The sequence below is a fragment of the Pantherophis guttatus genome, chromosome 2, assembly GCF_059756535.1.
Source record: "Pantherophis guttatus breed Tessera chromosome 2, ASM5975653v1, whole genome shotgun sequence".
Classification (NCBI taxonomy): domain Eukaryota; kingdom Metazoa; phylum Chordata; class Lepidosauria; order Squamata; family Colubridae; genus Pantherophis; species Pantherophis guttatus.
Genome location: NC_142064.1, coordinates 38,665,384 through 38,687,730, shown reverse-complemented (window position 1 = coordinate 38,687,730; position 22,347 = coordinate 38,665,384). Strand labels below are relative to the sequence as shown.

At 35.3% G+C, this 22,347-nt stretch overlaps 1 protein-coding gene across 6 annotated transcripts in view; it reads right to left on the bottom strand.

The window, feature by feature from the left end:
- The window catches only part of VCAN (versican), a 101,582-nt gene that overhangs the window by 8,695 nt on the left and 70,540 nt on the right, over positions 1 to 22,347 (bottom strand). For all 6 annotated transcript variants that reach the window (XM_034441231.3, XM_087885860.1, XM_034441230.2 and 3 more), the window contains 2 exons: positions 13,073 to 13,231; positions 11,384 to 11,466 (listed from right to left, as the gene is read on the bottom strand). In XM_034441231.3, coding sequence (XP_034297122.2) covers positions 11,384 to 11,466; positions 13,073 to 13,231 — 242 coding nt within the window. The remainder of the gene's footprint in view (positions 1 to 11,383; positions 11,467 to 13,072; positions 13,232 to 22,347) is intronic.

Below are 22,347 nucleotides of genomic sequence, written 5' to 3'. Positions count from 1 at the left end.
TCTTCAAACTTTGAATATTGCTCAAGTCACAATTGGTATCTAAACAATTATCTTCTGCGTAAATTAAAACTAAGCAATTGTTAAATAGAGTTTATTTGTAACAAGTTTAAAACATGGCACCGAAACCTTAATTATATGGTGCCACTAACTAGTGTTTCCTTTTCCATAATCCTCTCTATATCCTGAAAAACATTCTTCCATTGTAACAGAAAATTGTCTGGAACTGGTTATCTAAACAGTGTATTTCCTATGCTAATCAATGTGGTCTATAATTTAATAACAATTTCTTTCCATGACCATATTTCATCTATTAGACAAGTGACCTGCTGGGATTATCACAAACAAATTCAACCTAAGATCTTTCTTAAATTTGTTCTCTTGTTGAAATAATTCATTTGAATGTATACTTTTAAAAATGAATAGGTGTTTCAATATCAAACTGCATAGGTTACAGTGATGCTTGAATATTTAGCAGCTGAATTTGCTAATAAAACTGCAAAATTCAATACATCCAGTGGTGGGCTGCTGCCAGTTCGGGCAAACTGGTAGTTCTGATGATCAGATGGCTCCGCCCACCCACTCCCACCCTATCTTGTCCTATATTTCCTTCTTTCTGGCTCAGCTGATTTGCACGGCAGAGCTGATTTCCACGCCTCCGCTGTTCTACTTACCGGGGCTGCCTTAGAAGATAAGCAGCTGAGCTTCAAATTGCTGTACTTTGAATGCTGCATGCAAGTGCATTAGGCACACACATGCGAAGTCCGCATGTGCACGTAAAGAACTGGTTGTTAAACCAGTTGCAGCCCACCACTGAATACATCCTGCTCTATTGCTGCATAATGCATGAAGTCATGATATTCAAATTTTTTTAAGTAATTGCTTTCAAAATTCTTCAAGCTCAGGAATTGTGTAATAAAAACACTGCAAGGGTTCTAGTTACATGTTTTATTAACTCAATATCAGATCCAGAAAAGCATGTCCATTTAAATCTAGTGTTTTACCTTTATTCCACTTTTACATTTCCCATAATGCCCTGGATTTAGCTTCATGTACCTGCCGTAGTCAAGATCACTAGAGCCACCTGACTATGGACATTTACAAAAATTGCCTGAATACCTTGGGGAACAAGTTTCTCTGAACCTAAATCTCTATTACCATTTATATTTTTCTCTTTCCACTCTACAGTCTTCCTTGCAGTGCCCTACTTGGTCTGTTATGTGGATGTTTGGGTGGTTTGGGGGTGGGGAATTGTGGTGGGTGGGAGTGAGTTTGTTATGTGTGTTGGACCTGGTCTTTGGGTGTTAAGTGAATTTCGTTGTATGGGTATACTGTGTATACACGTACAATGACAATAAAGTTATTATTATTATAGCATGGTGTCATTGAAGCATCCTAGGTTTCTTCTCTGATATATTCATTTTAGTCAATATTATTATTTTTTTATTTATTAAATTTATTAAATTTTATTAAATATATGAAGCTGGTGCAGAGATACAGATTTGTAAAGCAGAACTGAGTCAAAGAGTATTCTGACTAAACACATAACGCTTGTTCAGAAAACTATGCAGTAGCTTTTTCTTTTTCTTGGGCTTGTGTGGCTGCTGTCAACAGCTGAAGCACAATCTCAGGAAAAAAAACATCTTTGTTTGATTAGTTGCTGATGGACAGCAGAATCTTTAAACATCCTCCAACACCTTTCTGAGAATTTTTATTGTTATGCTGTATTGAAAATATAATATGTAGGGCATGGTGTGGATACTTTGTTGGTGGGGCATGTAACCTATCCAGATATGGAAACCATTACTTACAAGACTTGAATACAATACAATTACTTACAATACTTGAATACAGAGACAATGTCTCTGTGCTATTCCTTAAAATAACAAGTCCTCTCTACTAAATTTCACTGGCTTGACAGATTCAATTTTGGAAATATAAAGGTCCTAGCCATTTAAGCATTCCCAACAGAAGCTATATGCATGCCCTTGTACCCCCAAATCCTATATTAGGCTTTCCAACTGTATCTTTGTATAACATACATCTTGGCCTTCTCTTCTCTTGGATCAATATGTCTTTCATTATCTTTAAATATTTTGGCACTACTTAGGCCTTCCATTTCTATTTTATTCTTTATTCTCTTCAATGACTGTCCATCCAAATATATATGCTATATATATTTTAAGGGCCACTTACACACTGCACAGTAGCCAATACAGGTTTACACCAAAAGTATTACAGCTTGCTTTAGTCTCTAATGGAAAATCGTCTTCTCTGAAACTAGAGCCATTACTTTTAGGTAAGTGCATATTGTATACATCTTCAACCTTTTGAGAGCAGCTGTCTATAGAAACAGGAAGGGGCATTATGTAAAAAGGTTAAGCAGACTTAGTATTGTGCATCTGAAAATCAGTTTGAAAAATAAAGAATCCTCTTCAATGCAATGGATATTTAATCAGGACCACTAAAATTAGCCAGTAGATGGTGCTGTCTAATCATTACTCTTGTAGGCTAATCAATGTCCTTGATTAAATTGTTAAAAACTTCATTATACTGAAAATATACCATTCCTTTGCTGCTCAATATAAAAGTCCATAGAAATTAACTCTATGATACTTTGTGCCTTAGGTGAATGTTTTCATCTTAATGGTAAATTTTGCTACATTTGCTGATAGTCAATAAGCAAACAAAGATTTGACTAGCAAATTGTGCAAGTTTTAACAATTTTTCATTGTTGGACTAATGGTTCGACCAAAATATTTAGAACATAGTCTTAGAATTCTCATTTCCATTATTTCCCACCTTATAAGTGTGAAGAACAAATGGAGACTTCATTTTTCTGTATAATGAAATAATAAAGATGCTCATATGTCAAGCTCGAATTCTGGAGACTACATGGGCACACTCATACAACTTTCTTGGCAACTATACAAAACGTGGTTGCCATTGCCTTCTGTATTTTTTCCCCACTTAGATTCTAAATCCAGATGTCAGCAAATTGCAGAAGCAGTTCATGCTATTTGAGACTCCTAACAAGAATACCAGAATATTTTGCCACCTTTCCAAACAAGTTTTTCCAGTAGGGGGGAAAAAAAAAAAAAAAAGGCAGCCGGCTACATAATTGACGTAAAGGCTAGGTTCACACAACATGTTAACCTTATAGCTGAGCTAGCAAAACCCAGTCACTATCCTCAACCACTGTTTCTAAAACAAAGAAACCCTGGAGATTTTCAAGAAGAGATTGGACGGCCATATGTCCGGAACGGTATAGGGGGTCTCCTGCTTGAGCACAGGGGGTTGGACTAGAAGACCTCCAAGGTCCCTTCCAACTCTGTTACTCTGCCTAACCAAAAGCAATTTGCAAAGTAGAAGAAATTATATTACTGCAAACATGAAAAACCAAGCCCATAAAATTAATTAAAAGGAACACCATTAAAACATTATGTAATATATATATTTTTAAAGAGAATAGTAAATGGAATATTTTCATTGTCAAAATACAACCAAGGTAGTATTAAGCCAACAGGAATTTCATTGGTTATTTTTACTGAGAAAATCTGTGTGTCTCTGTCTGTTTTACATTTAGATTTTGCAAAAACCAAAAATGCTTCTAGATTATATTTTTCTCCATGCAATCTTTAAACTTCTGTCTGTGGCATAATATGCCCTATGTGTAATATTAATAGTAATATGAATAAATAGTATTGATAAATAAATAGTATCAATAGTAATATGAATAAAAGCAATGGTAATTATTAATACAAGCACAATAAATAAAAATTCTAGTCCCAGCATAACTAATCAATTCAAATATAAAATACACAGAAAAAGAGAAATGAGATATACTTTTGCATAGCATGGCTTGATTTGGCAGTCAATTTAAAATAGGAACTCAGAAATAATGAAAAAATGTAATTGGTATGTATCAGGCAAAAGGTGTCTATGCTACCCATTATTAATTAAGAGGCATACAGTACCACTTTCTATTATTTCTGAATTAAATTCAATCCAGTATGACATGGAATACAGTATAAAAATCAAGAAAAAACATGGATCAAAATGGCACACTCAGAATCTTGATGGATTTGAAGTATTAATTTATTAATCTACTCTTTATTGTCCATGCAAACAGCTGAAATACAGTTAATATATATTTTAGATCACTGTTAGGCAACAAAATATCCTAATTTAGGAATTATAGAACTATAGCTATATGATTTTAGATTTAGATTTCTAAAACTAAGCCCAAGCCATGTTCCATGCTAGGGAAAAATACTGATTTCCTTTATAGTATTATGGGGGATTACAACTGTATAATACTACAATCTACAAATATAATCCTTTGCATTAACATGCATTTCAGCCTTCACTATAAAACTACATTGTATGTTTAAAATCAATACTAGTCAATATCTAGATATGCCTTCCAAAAGTCTCCAGCCAGCATAACAATTGTGGAGAATTCTGGGAGTTACTGTAAGAACACAGGTTGGGAAATATTGTTTTACACAAATTCTTGGATCCCACACATTGCTTTCTCCTTGCATCTTCCTCATTTTTTGCACTGTTGTAGAAAACAAAGCTCAGGGAACCAGCAGACAAAATGCACCTTTCTTGATTCTCATTCCTAATTCTCATTATTCTATCCCACTTCTATTTTTTTCTCTTGGTGCAAGATAAAGATTTGGCACTGTTGGAATTCTTTTTATTTTTGCTGCCCTGCCTTGAGATTCCTTTGAGATTAAGATGGGAGCCTGAAAACATTGGATCATCTAAAAGACAGAAATCCTGGCCCCTCTTACCAAATCATTCTAAAGAGTAAATAAATATCAACATTACATCATTTCAAATTGTTAAGGTATTATATTACAATTTGATGAGTTGCATATTTGAAAAGTATTGGTCATACATAATAAAACTCATAAATGAATCTGTTTTCTGTAGAGGATAATATTGAGATGGTTGTCAAAACAACAGATGTAATATGAGAATTTCATTTAAAAGGTTGGTAAACCCCCCTGCTGTTTAAAAATAATAAAGTGAAATTCCTGATACGGGTGATCCTTGCTTAATAGCCACACATTCAGAAACTCTTGTAAATTATGATGGTGCTGAATAAGGAGTCCTAATTATGGTTCCTTGTATTTGCAGTCACCAGAGAATCCCTGCACCCATATGATCACAACCCAGGTGCTTGGCATGGAGCTCACAATCACAATATTGCAGCATCCCATAGGGATTTGCATTTGTGACCTTCACTGCCAGCATCCAAAAGCAAAGTCAATGGAGAAGACAGCAGGAGGTAGCAAATGGCAACCATGTGACATCCTGCTTAATGGCAGCGTAAGATTTGTTTAACAATGACAACAGGAAGTGCTGGAACTGCTATTGCTAAGGGTTACAGTCACATGATATCACGCTTTGCAACTGCATTGCTTAGCAATGGAAATTCCAGTCCCAACTACAACAGTTTGTTTAATGAGAGTTCTAAGTTACAACGGCACTGAAAAAAAGTAACTTATGACCATTTTTCACACTTATGACTGTTGCAGTATCCCCACAGGGACATGATTTACATTTGGATGCTTGGCAACTAACTCATATTTATGATGGTTGCAGTATCCCAGGATCACATGGTCCCCTTTTGCAACTTTCTGACAAGTCCATGGGGAAGCCAGATTTTTTTTTTTTAATTTGATTTATATGCCGCCCTTCTCCGGAGACTCAGGGCGGCTTACAATGCGTTAAGCAATAGCCTTCATTCTTTTGTATATTTTATACAAAGTCAGCTTATTGCCCCCACAAACTGGGTCCTCATTTCACCTACCTTAGAAAGGATGGAAGGCTGAGTCAACCTTGAGCCTTGGAGAGATTCGAACCAGCAGAAATTGCAGGCAGCTGTGTTAATAACAGGATGCACTAAACCACTGTACTATCAAGGCTCTTTCACTTAACAACTTAAGGTTGTTAAGATTCACTTAACAACTGTGGCAAGAAAAGTTGTAAAATGGGATAAAACCTACTTAACAAATTTCTCACTGAACAACATAAATTTTGGGCTCAACTGTGGTCGGAAGTTGAGGACTACTTGAACACACATAAATATATTTTTAAAATGCCTACCCTCAAAATTGCTCATTTTTTAAATTTCTTCTCATAGCTATTGCAGTTTTTTTAAAAATAATGATCTCCAGGTCAAATCTACATTTAATGTATCTTGGAGATAAGAGCTTACTTTGTCTAACTAAGCAAAAATACAGACCAAAGACTATCTGAAAGGCCTTTATACTAGTCTGAGGCGGGATATGATTTTTGATATTAAGTAATATATTTTAAGTAACTAGAGCAACAGTCTTTCTCCCTCTTTAGATGAAACCAAATGTGTTATTTTAAATACCTCTATATTTTGAAGACCAAACTTTCTGTTCAGTTTTCAAAATCCCTTTATTACAGGATTCCAAGAATCTCTGGCACAACAGGCCTTTTGTGTGCAATCTGTCCACAGTTCTCTCAAGCTCGTTTATTTGTTTTATTTAATTCTCATGGGCAACTTTCCTCTACAGCAAGCTTAAAGGATTTTCTCAACTCCTCCTTTATGCTCTCTCTAAAAGAAACCCAGGCACTGATTTGCAGAGAGGGAGGGAGGGAGGGAGGGAGGGAGGGAGGAGGAAGGAAGGAAGGAAGGAAGGAAGGAAGGAAGGAAGGAAGGAAGGAAGGAAGGAAGGAAGGAAGGAAGGAAGGAAGGAAGGAAGGAAGGAAGGAAGGAAGGAAGGAAGGAAGGAAGGAAGGAAGGTCTTAAAAAAAAAATTTTGGTTTCACATTGCCTTTTTCCCCTGACACACTGGAGTCCCATGCTACAAACATGTGAAATGTGTCTATATTGAAAAGGAAGTCAAATGAGCAGAGGTCTCTGGGCAGCTTTAAGGTGGAACTCGCCTGTTTAGACGCTGCCAGCAAGCCAGAAGCGAGACACAATCTGGCTGCAGAAGCCGCCCTGTTCAGTTAATAAAGCCCTAATCTTGTGTAATGGGAATGAGCTCACCACCATACAAAGTACTAATTATCAGCAGTATTTTCCAGAGGATGTGAATAACTCCCCCTTGTGAGAAAGAGGCCCAAGGCACCACTCTGGGTCACTCTGCTTAATCCGAAACACGAATGGCTCCATAAGACTGCCATGCTTGTTTGCAAAGGTCCTGAATAGTGAAACAAGTTCAGTAGGAAATGAGTCAAAAACAATACCTGTGGTTGGGGGGAAAGTTCCCCCTCTTTATACATAGTTAGGCTTTGATGGTATCAAAGTTGGCAATCAGGAATCCTATTGCATTATTTGAAATTCAGTTTCTCAACAAAGTGTTTGAATACATTCTAATGATGACTGAAGGACTGCATTGATTCATGGCATACATATATCATTTTGCTTTTTATGAGGCCTGAGCCACTGGAAACCAACTGCAGGAAAACTATAGGATACTTTAGGCTGTCTTTAATCATCTCTTCCCTACCCCCACCCTCACTCTTGTATGCTCATGTATAGGTGGAATTCTCCAGGTTTTGGCATAAATCCAAGTTTCTCAACCTTTGAAGCATAGTTTTTTTCCTACACTTCTAATGAAGCAGTAAGAAACTCAGCAAAAAAAAAGGTAGCAGCTCATTAGGTTGCTCGTAAATCTGAAGAGATTTTATGTATTTAGATGTAATAGAAACTCATAACAGCATTTCTAATGGCCTGTTTTTGAATTAGAATTTACGCTACATCCATAATCTCAGATGAGCCATCTGAAATATTAATATTTTCTTCTCACTGTCTGGAATCCTAAGGTTTCTATTGAACTTAGTTTCAGTTTTCAGGAAAGTTTCTGTTGTTATCTTAAAATCAAATATAGTTGTCTAAATTAAACAGTAAACAAATGGACCAAAAAGGTAACTTCCCAATCTGAGAATTTAAATATAACAAGCTGGCTTGTGTTAAAATCAAAATCAGTTTGGATGTTTCTTTTATTCAGAAGCATGACTTGATTTTATTTCAAATCGTTTCCTCCGAATATTAGAGACTCCTCTATACAAACCTCAAGAGTCGGTTCATGTGTGTTTTCTTTATCTGGATAAATTTAAATATTTGCCTGACCTGCTCTTTGGGCGGCTTACTCAATTAAAAAAATATTGAGACATTATTGGACAGATAGATATAAATAATCTTGTTTCACTCACAAAAAATCAGTGTGATGGCTTGTGGTTAGCTCTGGAATAACCTAACTTTTTATTTTTTAATCTCCAAAGCTTTGCTTGCCAAGTAGTCCTTACTGCACTTGCTGGGACTATTTTTGGTATGGTGCAGCATATTAAAAATGCATTGCAAACCACTATTTTTATTTTAATTCTGCTACCTTTACAGCAGCTGATTAATATCCCTGAGAAAATGTAACCAGTAAATTCTAAAAATGAAGAGTTACATTCTTAAATGTTATCTAACACATTGTTTTATGGGCCATTACTTTGAACATACTCTAGTCTTATATGTACAAAAGCATTTCAGATTGAACTTAATTGTGAGAGAAACGGATACTGTGTTAGTCAACCCTACTTTGGAGCATTCCAATGTGTCAGAGCTGTAACCTCTAGAATTCTCTGAAGAGTCACCAGCAATTATCAACAGTTTATTTAAGTAAAAGAATTGTAATGATTTGTTGTACAAATATATGTTGTTCAACATTTTACATTTTATTTAATTAAAATTTAATGACACTAGATATTATTTCCAGAAACAAATGATAAGATGAGGGGGTCTTCCAATCAGTTAGAGTTACTGTTAGGCTAGAATTTTCTAAGTGTAAATATTTTTGGTTTTCCCATTTTCCTTCCCTTTTTAAATAGGAATAAAAGCTTTAACCCAGGTTTAGAATATCTGACTTCTTAAGGTATTAATGAATTTACTAATACTGTAGTTTTTCTTTCTTTTTTAAAAAAAGCCCTATGTAATAAAAAAGAAAAGAAAATGGTTTCTAATTACATCAGGAAAAAAAAATAATGCACTGAGCCCTCAGTGCTTATTGTTTAACTTGCTATTGTGATTTTCTAAGATCAAATTAAGCTTTTCTGAATATCTGAAAAACAGATAGAACAAGATCCATAAAGATCAACCACTTTCACACTGTAAAACTGGAAAAAAAAGATTATTCTGGATATAAACCTAATATATCAATGTTTTTCAATAATTAATTAAGATCTAGTAATAGTAGTAATAGTTCATTTTGACACATGCATATGGATACAAAGGATTGTCAAAAGACTGGAAAGAACTATTTACCATATGAAACGATTGAAAAATCATTACAAATGAAAATAGAAAGAAATTATTTAAAAAGCATGAAAAAGCGGGATTGAAATCAATTAGAAAAATGTTAGTTGGTAGATAGCCATATCCTTTTGACAAAATGTTTTTTCTTCTTCATCTCAAGCTTAAACTAAAATTTAACACCCGAAATTTGCTACAAGCTTGAACTAACATTTCATTTCCTGGGGTCTGGAAGTTATTGTCATGTGGTTCTTGGCTGCCTAACACTGGGATTTATCACATGTTTAACACCGACTAGTCTAAAGACTAAATGATCTTCTGAATAAAATACTAAAGTGTGGCAAAGTACAGTATATTTGACCACGAAGGGGTGGGGAACAGCACGGGTGGAAAACAAGGTTAATTGAGTCCACAAGGATAGCGATAGAATGATGGAAGGGTATACTGGTTAGTAACAAACCTCCCTCTGCCACACTTAAAAAAAAAACTGTGTCTGAGACATAATAAAGCATATTAGTTCCGGCCATAAAATATCCCAGCACATGCGAGAGTAAGCCAGACTTGCCTTTTTCATTTTCCACAGTCATCTACAACAAGTAGCAGCTCTTCAAAAAACATGAATAAAAGAACTTCTCCCATGAAAAAAAAGCCAACACAAGTCAGCCCAAACTAAAATACATTACTCTTAGATTAATTCAGTGTTTCTTAAACTTGGTAATTTTAAGATGTGTGGATTTCAACAGGCTGGGGAATTCTGGGAGCTGAAATCTACACATCTTAAACCTGTGGAAATCAATCAAACCAGATTTTTTTATAGTAACTTCTTTCTAATGCTGCTATATGTGATATGTGGAAGGGAGCCATTCTTATATGCCTGAAACACAAGAACCAGATGTTTCCTTCAATTCTTAATGAGAGAAGGGCAAATATCAAGCACAGTCTTGCAACAATACACATTCAGCTCCTATAAAGCATCTGTTTTATGTATGGAAGGGCGTATCCTAAATGGGATAAAAATGAGCCTGTATATTAAAATAAAAAAGAACTGCTGAATGCATTGAAGTCTTGTTTTCTTTACTTTTATATTTTGTTTTATGTTCTGTAAAGCAAAGTAATGTTTTATTTCAAAGTCTTTGCATTTAAAGTAGTGGTGCATTTATTCAGTTCAAACAATGTATGCCATATACCACCTGAGCTGAACTAGAACTTTCTAAAGGAGAATCTGTGCAATACAGCTGTGATTGGATTACACAATAAATTCCTGTCCCTAGAACTACAGGCAGACAATTTTTATACAATGCAGTTTAAGTAGAAGACACCATGGCTGGATTTGTTCAAGACTGTCTACTGCTTCATCAGTGATCTCTTGCCCTGGAAAGCAACTTTTATTAAAAGCCCAGAATGTTGCAAAATAGCGCCCATCTAGAACCTGATTTCATCAGACTGCAAAAGAATGCGTTCAGGCTAGTTTTTGTGATAGAAAAATGTTGGATTAAAGTTTTTATTGAAATTGGAACGGATTGTGATATCTTAAATTCATTTACAGAAGACAAGACTGAAGTACATGACTGTTTTAAAAAGGTGTATGGAAGACATCAATGAAACCATTTTAAATATTTTTAAAGAGTTCAAAAAAGATCTATTGTAATTATTCTTATTTGACATTATCATGTAAGTCAAAATTGTCCCTCGGGGCTACAGCATCAAGTTTTGGTTGGTAGGACTAGAGACAAGCAAGGTAAAAGAATGTGAAAAAGAGATGGATTTACCAGGACAGTTTTACATGTTCTTGCCATTTCATTTAACACAGGAATTATATTCCTATTTTAGGAAGGGGGAGCAAACTCCATTTAAATCAACAGAACTTGCACAGTTTAAGAGAAATACGTTCAGCTAGAATTTAAAGATGCAAAAATTTGAAATAACAGAATGAGGAAGGTTTTGCACAAACCCCTCAAACCCAAAATGATCTCTGTATTATTATTTGACATCATCAGTTATAGTAAGAAGAAACAATAAAGTTATATCAGACTTCTACTACAGTCAGCAGTATCACAATCATTACAATATTTGCCAGAAGTGGTCTCTTACCAGCACGCTGCCATCTGTCCAGCGGAAGTCATTCTCATACATCTTATCATTTAGGCCAATCCACTGATAGTCATGTCCTATGCCTACAGTGAAAATATATATTTTAGTAACTTTTTACCATTAAAGTGAATTTTCTGAAAATGAAAGTGAAATGAGATCAGCCCTCTCATGATATCTGTAAAATCTATTTCTATTGTTTCTTGTATAAGAGTTCATTCTTTCTTCTAAGAGCTGTGAATAATTAGAAAAGATATTCTTACTAACAATACTTTAGCTGATCTTCTATTTTTTCTTGTTGACTGCTCTGAATGGCAAGATTGTTTCAAAGCGCAATACACTCCCTTGAAATGGAACGGGGTAGCAATTACTAGGAAAAAAAGCTTGCTTTGGAAATATGTTATATTTAAATCTGCATCTTCAGCTGATAAACACATGCATTAATATTTGCAGTCTTGCTTTATATCTTTGCATATATGTATGATAAAAATTCCTTCTAAAAATAAAGCATCCACTAGCACAAATAAAAACACATGGATATCTAGGTTGATTTGCATGTTCAGCAAAAAAGCAGACTTCATAATGCTCCTAGTTTTACTGGTAGTTTTCCACTTACAGCAATTAATTTAGTGACCATTTGAAATTGCAATGGCACTGACAAATAGTCACTTATGATCGGTCCTCATATTTATGACCAACAGAGCTACCCCATGGTCCAATGATCAGAATTCAGGTGCTTAGTAACCTGCATGTATTTATGATGATTGCAGAATCCTAAAGTCATGTGATTGCCAATTGTGATTTTTCCACCTGGCTTCTAACAAGTAAGTCACTAGGAGAAACTACATGATTTGCTTAACAGCCATAGGATTGACTTAAAAACTGCAGTGGTTTGCTTAACAAAAATGTCCTAAAATTGGGTATGACTCACTTAACAACCACCTTGCTTAGCAGTAGAAATTCTTGTACCATGTGGTTGTAAGTCAAGGACTACCTATATTTCCTAATTAATTGCTGTTCTGCTATGGCGTGTACACTGCTCTTTTCAAGCATGTATTTTTCTTGCTAACATCAAGCACTTTCCAGGGATATGGATATGCCAAATGGCTTGGCAGAAAATCAGCAATTCATAGCTTCTCAAAAGAGAAGTCAAATTTGATATTGAGAACAAATACATCTTTTCTTTTAAGAAATATTTAGACTGAATATCATACCCAAACATTAACCCAGCTAATGTATTTGCAAACAAAACTGATGTGCTTTAGGTTTTCAAGCAGGATTGCAACTGTCGTAAATGCCAGCTATTTGTAACAGGATATAAAGAGCTTCTTTGGCTCTGAGGGTCAGTATTTTTTAAGTGTCTGATAATGAAACAGTCTAAGTGGCAAGATCAAAATAAATGTTTCATAATGAATTGTGTCACTCTAATTGTATACTATTCTTCCCCCCCCCCCCGCCGAACTAAATTATTCAGTATTCAGAGTATTATTCATAATAAAGAATATCTCTCCAATACCAGCAAATATTGCAACCTCAGCTATTATAGAGCTGGAAATGAAAAGAGCAGATTAGCAATGAAGGATAAAATGAATATCTCAAGAATGAAAATGATAATGAAAATGTTTAGTGTCCTATGAGTTACTTATTTTACAGTAATTTACTCCTAGTTGCACTCCAACAGAAAGCACCTACGGTTTACAAACAGCTGTTCTTCATGAGACAAGATGCTTGTTAGATGGGCACCCTGCAAGCGGCACTCTCTCTCAGCTGCATCCCACGTCCTGCGATGGGCAAAGTATTTGTAGCATTGCCCTTGAAATTTATGCCATCCATAATCACAGGTCTCAGTGTCTGCAATGAACGAACATAAAAATGTACACTGAACATGCATAGTCAATGACCAGGATTGCCCACTAACCATGTAAATAAATCAAACAGAAATATCCAATGACAAGTTCCATTTCAAGAAATATGAAAACGAATGGTAGCACATACTAATTTTGTAAGGCATGTGTGTCATTTATGTGTTTTATTTAACATCAGCGTGTACTATTTGATGCATGGCTTTCAACAAGACATAACATGATGGAAAGAAGAGCATTCTGGAAAAGAAACTTTGATTCTGGCCTGGAAATTAAAAGGTACATTGTAGGAGATCATTGTGGTCTGGCAAATCATCTTACCATCTAGAACAGCCTTCTTCAACCTGATGCCCTCCAGATGTATTGGAATAATGGCAATTGAAATTCAGTATATATCTGTAGCTCACCAGGTTGAGGAAAACTGGCTTAGAAACTTCAAGTGATATATACAAAAGCATGTGGAGAACAAGATGTTTTTAGACAAGGAACTGCTATTTCTGGAGCCAAAACTATAAGCTCTCATTTTAGAAGCAGAAAGTTTTCCAGATGGAACAGGAAATGGATTGCCTTTTTAACAGAGGCTGGTGTTGCAATGAAACCTGTAAAAAAAAAGCAGAGATCATGTATAGCTTTTTCCCTTTATATCTTCCAAGAGTGTATCCCTTAATCCCCTGTAATATACATTTTTACACAGGTGCATTTTTATTTTGTGTATTATTGTTGGGTAGAGTAGAGGGGTACATAATCTAACCCAGCAAAATTTAAAAATAGGATCATGCAGGGATTTAAATTTTCATTGGTGGGCAAGAACGGAAATAAAACTGCAAACCTAAATTGTAGAGTGCTACTTTTAATTCCAATTAAATGTATTTTTTCCATTAAGCATCATAAATTATTCTGTTTTAAGCACAGAAGATGGAATTAAACTCTCTGAATCAAATCTAGCAATAAGGCATCTATCATACTACCAGATTTAATGCCAGCAATGACCACAGAATGACATATTTTGTGAGAACATTAAAAAAAAACACCCTGATAAAAGCAACATGCATACAGATGGAAAAATATTACAATATACAATACATGTGGTTTGCTTAGGTGTGGTTTGTTTAATGAATGTTGCTGACTGCATCCTTACAGGACAATTGGAAGATTACTATTCTGCTGCCTTATTTTTTTTAAAAAAAGGAAAGTAGCAAGAATAACCCTAAACAACAGAATTAATTGCTAAGAAGAAATAGAATTAATTGCACACCAGAAAGGTGTGACAAGTGAAAAAGAAATGAGCAAATATGTAGTGCAATTTTATGTTGAGGGACACCAGACCAGCTTTTGTTCTTCAGCAAGTCCCGAGGATGCACAAATAAATGTGCAAAAGAAAATCTGTTATGCTATATGCCACTGTTCATTGATTTAGGATAAATATATGGAATAGAGAATAGGTTTTATGTAAATATGTATGGAAAGTTAATTGTTAAATTCAGTAATATTAGTATATGCTAGAAGTAATGCATGCATGAGAATGGAATATTTATGGAATGATTCAACACTACAAGAAATAGGACAATATTGTTAATATTGTTTCTTGTATTCATAAGTATAAGATGCAAATATATAAGAAATGTTTAGAAGTGTTTCAGTCAAGGATGTGAATATGTATGTACTTTTGTATGCAGATCGTGCTGTGTTGCTTCCAAGAACCCAAATGATTCTAAGTGATTGCTACTAGATACTATGAATGAGGAACAAGCAGCATCACTGTGAAAATAAGGTCCCTTTGACGGGGAAAACTGATTCAACTATTCCAAATTACAAACAAATGGAGAAAAATTAGACCAAGTAAATTAATTTGTGTAACTTGACAGAACGTTTACTAAAGAGAAGAAGATAAATTAAGGCATGTTACAGAATTTAAACTAGGTCGGACATCGATATCAAAAAGAGCCTTGGTAGTACAGTGGTCTAAAGCACCCTGTTATTAAGAACAGCTGCCTGCAATTACTGCTGGTTCGAATCTCTCCAAGGCTCAAGGTTGACTCAGCCTTCCATCCTTTCTAAGGTAGGTGAAATGAGGACCCAGTTTGTGGGGGCAATAAGCTGACTTTGTATAAATATACAAAAGAATGAAGGCTATTGCTTAGCACATTGTAAGCCGCCCTGAGTCTCCGGAGAAGGGCAGCATATAAATCTAAATCTAAATAAATAAATAAATAAATAAATAAATAAATAAATAAATAAATAAATAAATAAATAAATAAATAAATAAATAAATAAATAAATAAATAAATAAATAAATAAATAAATAAATAAATGTATGTATGTGTGTGTGTGTGTGTGTGTGTGTATATATATATATATACGGAATATATATATATATATCAGAGGACATTTTCCAAGCTTTTGGACTCGTGCTGGAGCCCATCTTCAGGGAGCTTCTAATGGAATATGTGCTTTGGGCTGCTCTATGTGTTCATAGACAATATGTATAGAGCAGCCCAAAGCACACATTCTGGTAGAAAGAAGTTCCCTGAGGATGGGCTCCAATACAAGTCCAAAAGCTCAGAAGACTAAACTTCTGGTGCCGGAGTCTGACCCAGATTATATCCTGCAACATTATCTTGGGACGTGTATATTTGCCTTCATTCATAAGACATTTTAATATATATAAATACTGATAGAAAGATACTGTATGGTACGAAGTCTGGTGAGTTTTGAGTACTGTATTTTTCGGAGTATAAGATGCACCAGAGTAAAAGACGCAGCTTAGTTTTTGGGGAGGAAAGGGGGGGGAATTTGCCTATCAGGTATTCATCTGGCTAATGCCCTTAGTCTTGTCAGCTTCAGCACATTACTTTTGTGCTGGTTTTGAGTGTGCACGCACACTTTTTATCCCCTGCTTGGAGATAAAAAACAGCTTCTAAAGCACAGCTGAGAAGGAGCAGCAATGAGAAAAGCATGCAAAGCACAGAGATTGTTTCATTTGCTAGCTCCTCATTAGGACTGAAAAAAAGCTTCTAAAGCATATCTTTAGTCGGAGGGAGCAGGCAAAGCTCAGAAGATGCTTCACTCGCTAGCGCCTCGTTAGGGCTGAAAAAAGCTTCAAAAAAGCTACATTCAGCATATAAAATGCACCCAAATTTTCAGTCTCTTTTGGGGGGGGCAAGTGTGTCTTATACTCCAAAAAAAGTCAAGAAAGTGTTTATCTCTCCTATCGACGTGCTAGAGTCACAGAACTATTCAGATCAATTCACTGGTACATAATCAAAAAATGTTGCATTAAACACAGGAGGGGTCCAGCTAGAGGAGGGGACGGCTGTGGTCCTGGAACAATTCAAGGTCAGAGTTTTATATGTGAAGATGCAAAGTGGGATGAAAAGAACATTGACTCATAAAACTATCTCAGTCTCTAATACTATGTTACAAGGTATACAATAGGCAATCCTCTCAGGCTTAGTTGGCACTTATTTTGATTCTATTTTGAGGAGTGCATAGAACACAGATTGAAAACCACTGCTATAATACTTTATTATACAGATAGTCCTTAACTTACAACTGGACGTTTAACAATAGTTCACAGTCATGAAGTCATCATAACAGATGCTTTACAGTCCTTAGAAAATGTCACACCAGCCCCCTTGGTCACATGAGTGCAGTTTAGTGACCTGTTTACATTTACAACCAGTTGCCAAGTGCACTGGAAACATTTTATTGCCATTTGAAACCTTCTCTGCTGGCTCCTAAGAAAGTCAATGGGAAGGTTGCTAGCAGAGGGGATGTTGGCTTTGAAGTTTAGCATGCCAAGGGATTTCTGCACACCATTGTTCTCAAGATTTTAATGACCCACACTATCGCTTAATGACTGCCACTAAGAGAACCAGGATTGTAATCATTGAGCAAAGAAATCATGTGGCAACTGACTTTTTTTTTTTTTTGCTTTAATTTATATGCCGCCTTTCTCCGGAGACTCAGGGCGGCTTACAATGCGTTAAGCAATAGCCTTCATACTTTTGTATATTTGTATACAAAAGTCATCTTATTGCCCCCACAATCTGGGTCCTCATTTCATCTACCTTTGAAAGGATGGAAGGCTGAGTCAACCTTGAGCCTGGTGAGATTTGAACTTGCAGTAATTGCAAGCAGCAGATGTTAATAACAGTGCTTTAGTCCACTGTACTACAGGCTCCTGTAAATGACTTAATGGCCATTTCTCTCAACAACCAAGATTCCGGGCTCAATAATGGCCATAGATGGATGGCCATATATACCATGCTGGCTTAAAAATTATTCATTTGTTTTAAATAGTAAAGAAGTGTCATCCTAGTTTTTTTCAATGGTGTGTATTCTGGAACTTTAAAAATTACTACACTCACTAGTGTAGTATTTCAGGAGTATTTCAGGAGTACCTAGCTGACTACGAACAGTTAAATAGTATTGAATCTGGTTTGTACTTGGATAGGAGGCTACCAGGAATTTTAAGGATTTTACACACCAGTCTGAAAAGTTGAAAATCATCACAGGGAAAAACATTGGTAAAAGTTCTTCTTGACCTTCTCTCTCTGTTTGCCATAGGCAAACAAACAAACAAACAAACAAACAAACAAACAAACAAACAAACAAACAAACAAACAAACAAACAGGAATCTCTCCATGAAGTCACTGGGAGTTGACCTTGACTTTGTGGAGGTGGATTTCACTTTCAGGCATTTAGAATTAAGAGGTGCAGTATAAGAAGTCAAGTTCTTCTTTATATATTTATAATGTTTTAAAAATGTTACACTAAACCTAAACCTATATATTCCAATGCAGAGGTTCGTTCTTATTTTTAGAAGTTTATTTATTTATTTATTAGTTCAATTTATATGCCGCCCTTCTCTGAAGACTCAGGGCGGCTTACAATGCACTTATAGCAATAGTCTTCATTCCTTTGTATATACCTGCTTATTAGGGCTTTTGGCTCCCCCATAAGCGGTGTTTCTACAAAGTCAGCTTATTGCCCCCACAATCTGGGTCCTCAATTTACCTACCTCGGAAGGATGGAAGGCTGAGTCAACTTTGAACCTGGTGAGATTTGAACTCGCACTAATTGCATGCAGCTGGCAGCTAAGTGCTACATAACAGCACTTAGTCCGCTGCACCACCAAGGCTCTAAATAGTTGAGTACAGTATATAAGCATCTTGATACAGATAGCATATTTTATACCTGCAGCATGATTAAATGGCTTTGCGAACCGGACTGCAGTTGAATGGCAGACAGAATTGTTGTTCTAACGCAGCTATTAGAGAAATGAAGCAGCTGTAATCATTGCAGCATGTCTTCAATAAAACTTTATCAGCAGCCAATAATCGTAGGAACATTTATTTCAATAACTATCAATATCAGAGTTTAGATGTAGAATAAGAAAATATAACTTATTAAGAGCATGAATAATCTCAATTTTCCAAGCTGATGTCCCTGAGATAAAATACCTTAGCATATCTATGCTGCAAGTTCTTGTAGCTCCTTTAAGAATCAGCATGGCTATCCCCCAACTTTAAAAATTAAACCTACAGGCAGAGACAGTACTTGCAAATATTTCAAAAGGTAACTCCTTAGATAAAAAATATTTTTAAATGAAGAACAGAAAAAGAAAAAATGAAATTAAATACATTATGCTTAGCTACACTGTAAGATTTGTCTTCTTGCAATTTCATCTGTGTAGTTGAACATAGCAGCTTCAGCTTCATATCTGTATTCAATAAACACTATAAACTACGGTAAGCCCAGTTTTCTTAGATTGCCAGGAAAAAGTGACACATACAGAAAAATCAAACTATAGAAGCAAAGTGAAAAGAATGAAAAGAGAGAGAAAGAGACAGAGAGATTCTAAATTAAACTACATTTTCTGTTCTGGTTAAAAAATTCTTGAATAATTATACAGGGCATACTGCTTTTCTTCAGAGTATGAAGTTACTTTTCCCAAAAACTACTATCTAAAGTCGAGCCCATACATTTAAGCAGTAAAGAAGTAACAGTTGTAAACCAGATTATATGTTCCTTCATTTCTTTATACTATTGGGGAAACTTAGTGACATTGTCACTCTTACCCTGGAGTTCTTGCTAGTTTGCACATGTTACAACAATTACACACAATGGAAGTATATGCGGAATAAAGACACTTATTAAAGTGTCTACTATACCTTTACTAGTAATATCTTTCTTTTTATTCCTTTGAAGAATATACTAGGGAAGGCAAAATTCTAAGAGAAATTTAATCCCTTGACAAGAACGCTCTTAAAATTTTCCTAACACAAATAAGAATAATTTAATAAATAATAAAACCATTATTGGTGCTCCAATAACTCTCCTTGATACAGAATTCAGTGCCTGCTAAGAAGCTGGAGCTACCACAATACATTGTAGCTGTCTTCCTCTGTGGAGCTTACTACACAAAAGGCCATAGTCATTCTAACACTTTTCAAGGGATTTAAGCAAAGCTATTATAGACACCACTCCCAATAGCTATAATTACTGTACTGCCAGGACTGGGGTAATTTCATTTTTAGAATTAGCTGCTGAAGAAAAAGAGGAAAATATTGGTGTGTATTATATTCTGCCTGAGAGTTTCTATGGTCCACAGGCTGATCACTGTGGGATCGCAAGTGTGAGCAGCAACTCTGGACAGGCCTCTGATCTGATTGAATAATACAATACCGTCAGCATGTTTTTAAGAGAAAGACAGCTGTTATTTCAGTGAGGTGATTTAATATGTGTCAATAGCATCAGCTACAAATGTCATTCTGACACATTCACATTCTGCCATGTGGAACTATTGGAAGCATTTAATGTTAATGTCTTATACTGACTGGAGATAATGAAAATGAGGAAAATGTGACACATTAAAAAGGCACATTTGGTAAAACTAATATAAGCATCAGCAAATATCTTAAAGATTTCCATTGCGTAGCCACTGACACTGAGGAGTAACTAAAGACTTAAAAGATCAAATGGGATGGAATTGGACAAACAGCAAAAATTGCCATATAGTATTACAAATTGGAACACAAACAGGTTTAGGCACCACCAACTACTAATCATGAAGTTTACTTTCACAAATCTACTCTGCCAATACACTAATAATTCCTTTTACTAACTTAACTATGGATTTGGTCAGCTTCTATACCATGCAACCACCTATTTATAAAATTTGATACTTTGCGTGTTTGTCAAATCTGGCAAATGTGTGGAATTCAATTCCCAGAATTCCCCAACTAGATGATGTCCGCATATCTTAAAGGTACCAAGTTTGAGAAACATTGCTCTAAATGATAGGGACTAAGTACAGAATTCTATTTTTTTGCACTTAACAACTCACTTTGCTGTATGGAAAGTACAACACGTCGGGGTCATGATCCAGAAGATATAGGCAGGACTGGGATTTTAATTTTTATAAAGTTGTGGTTGCAAAAGTTTTCTGGAGTGTATAAAACTAGTCTTAAGCCTATTTTTGAGATAACACTGTTTACTGTTTTTCATTTCAGAATTATAGAAAAAGATTAAATTTGAAGGCATAGCAATAGAAGCTGGAGGCCTGATTGGCCAAGTGTGAATATAGAGAATCCAGTGATATTCATACTTAATATCCAATATTGCTCACTGCAATCGATGAGAAAAGTAAGTTTTGAAAAATACAATAAATTGCAGAGTGTGAAATTACTTTGGCTCAGTTCTTTCCAACAAGGAAATGAGGATTAATTAAGGTGCTTTACAAAGCATGAATTCTGGAAAACATAGCAGTTCAAGTTGCAAAAAAAATTCACAGTAAGCTTCACTGTGCCCTTTCTCTAAAACAAGAGTTATATGTTCCACCCTTTTTAATTTTAGATAATATGATACTAGGTTGAATGACATGACATTGGGACTGCTTGGTAAACAATGTATCCTTTAAATTCTTTTACGGAATGGAAAAGTTGAAAAATGTCCTCCAAAGCTTCCAGCCCACAGAGGAAAAACTAGATGAAGGAAAATATCCTAATATAGATCGCATAAATATACTTTCTAGATAACAAACAAGGAAATATGCTAAGTATCTCACTTGAATCCTTCAGTCGGTCATTATGAATGGAGTTCTTTGCCATCTAGTAGAACTCAAGACATTCCTAAAATGCATCCCCTTAGACAAATATCTCAACACACATCTACACAAGAGTTCCATGCTCTGAATCATGACAAAGACAGATTACCCAATTCTTCTATTTCCGCTAATTAGGAAAAGTTATTTTTAGTAACATCTTGCCTCAGCCTCAGATTTAAGCAGGAATTTACAGGTAAGAAACTGTATTTCAGGAGTCATCTAGTTTCTAGAAAAACGGGAAAACTTTATCTAAGATTTGTACTAAATTTGATTTCTAGGTTTGTTAGTCAATGCTTTATCATCTCCAGCATCTTTTATCTTATACAAGCTGAGCCATTGCATTGGGGGGGAGGGGTGCCAAGTTTTTTTTGTCCAAGTTGGAATCTCTTTGCATCAGAGCTGCTTGTGGTCCGTCCCATCTTTATCTTTCCCTGTATATTTTTCCATTGGCTGTTCTAAGATGCTTTCTATTATTTTTTTAATGGTCCATCCAGTTGAGCCTGATTCTGGGTGATTCAAAAACAAGACTGTGTAGGTTCCTTGGCAGCATTTTTCAAAGTGACCTGCCAGCATCTTCTTCATAGGGCTGAAGACAGCAACTAGCTTTCATGTCTAAGGCAGTAATCAAACTCACAGATTCCTGGGCTCTAAATCAGCATGTTAACCACCATACCAAACTGGCTTTTGTCTATAATTTTAGAAGCTCTATATTTTTACTTCCTCACCACAGAATGTCTTGCATGTGACTATTTAAATATATATTTTTACCCTCTTTCTTTTCAGTTTTTGTTCTAGAACAAAGCTTTATTCTATGTATATCTTATGACACTGACTTAATTCCTAAAGTAGAGAAGGATGATCTCCCTAATCATGCACCTAATATCCCCAGGCCAAACTTTCAACTGTATGACACTGTAGTCATAAAGTAGAATTTAAAGCTATAATGATTTGAAAACTTTTTGGAATTTATTAGATGTATTTTCAAATTAACTAC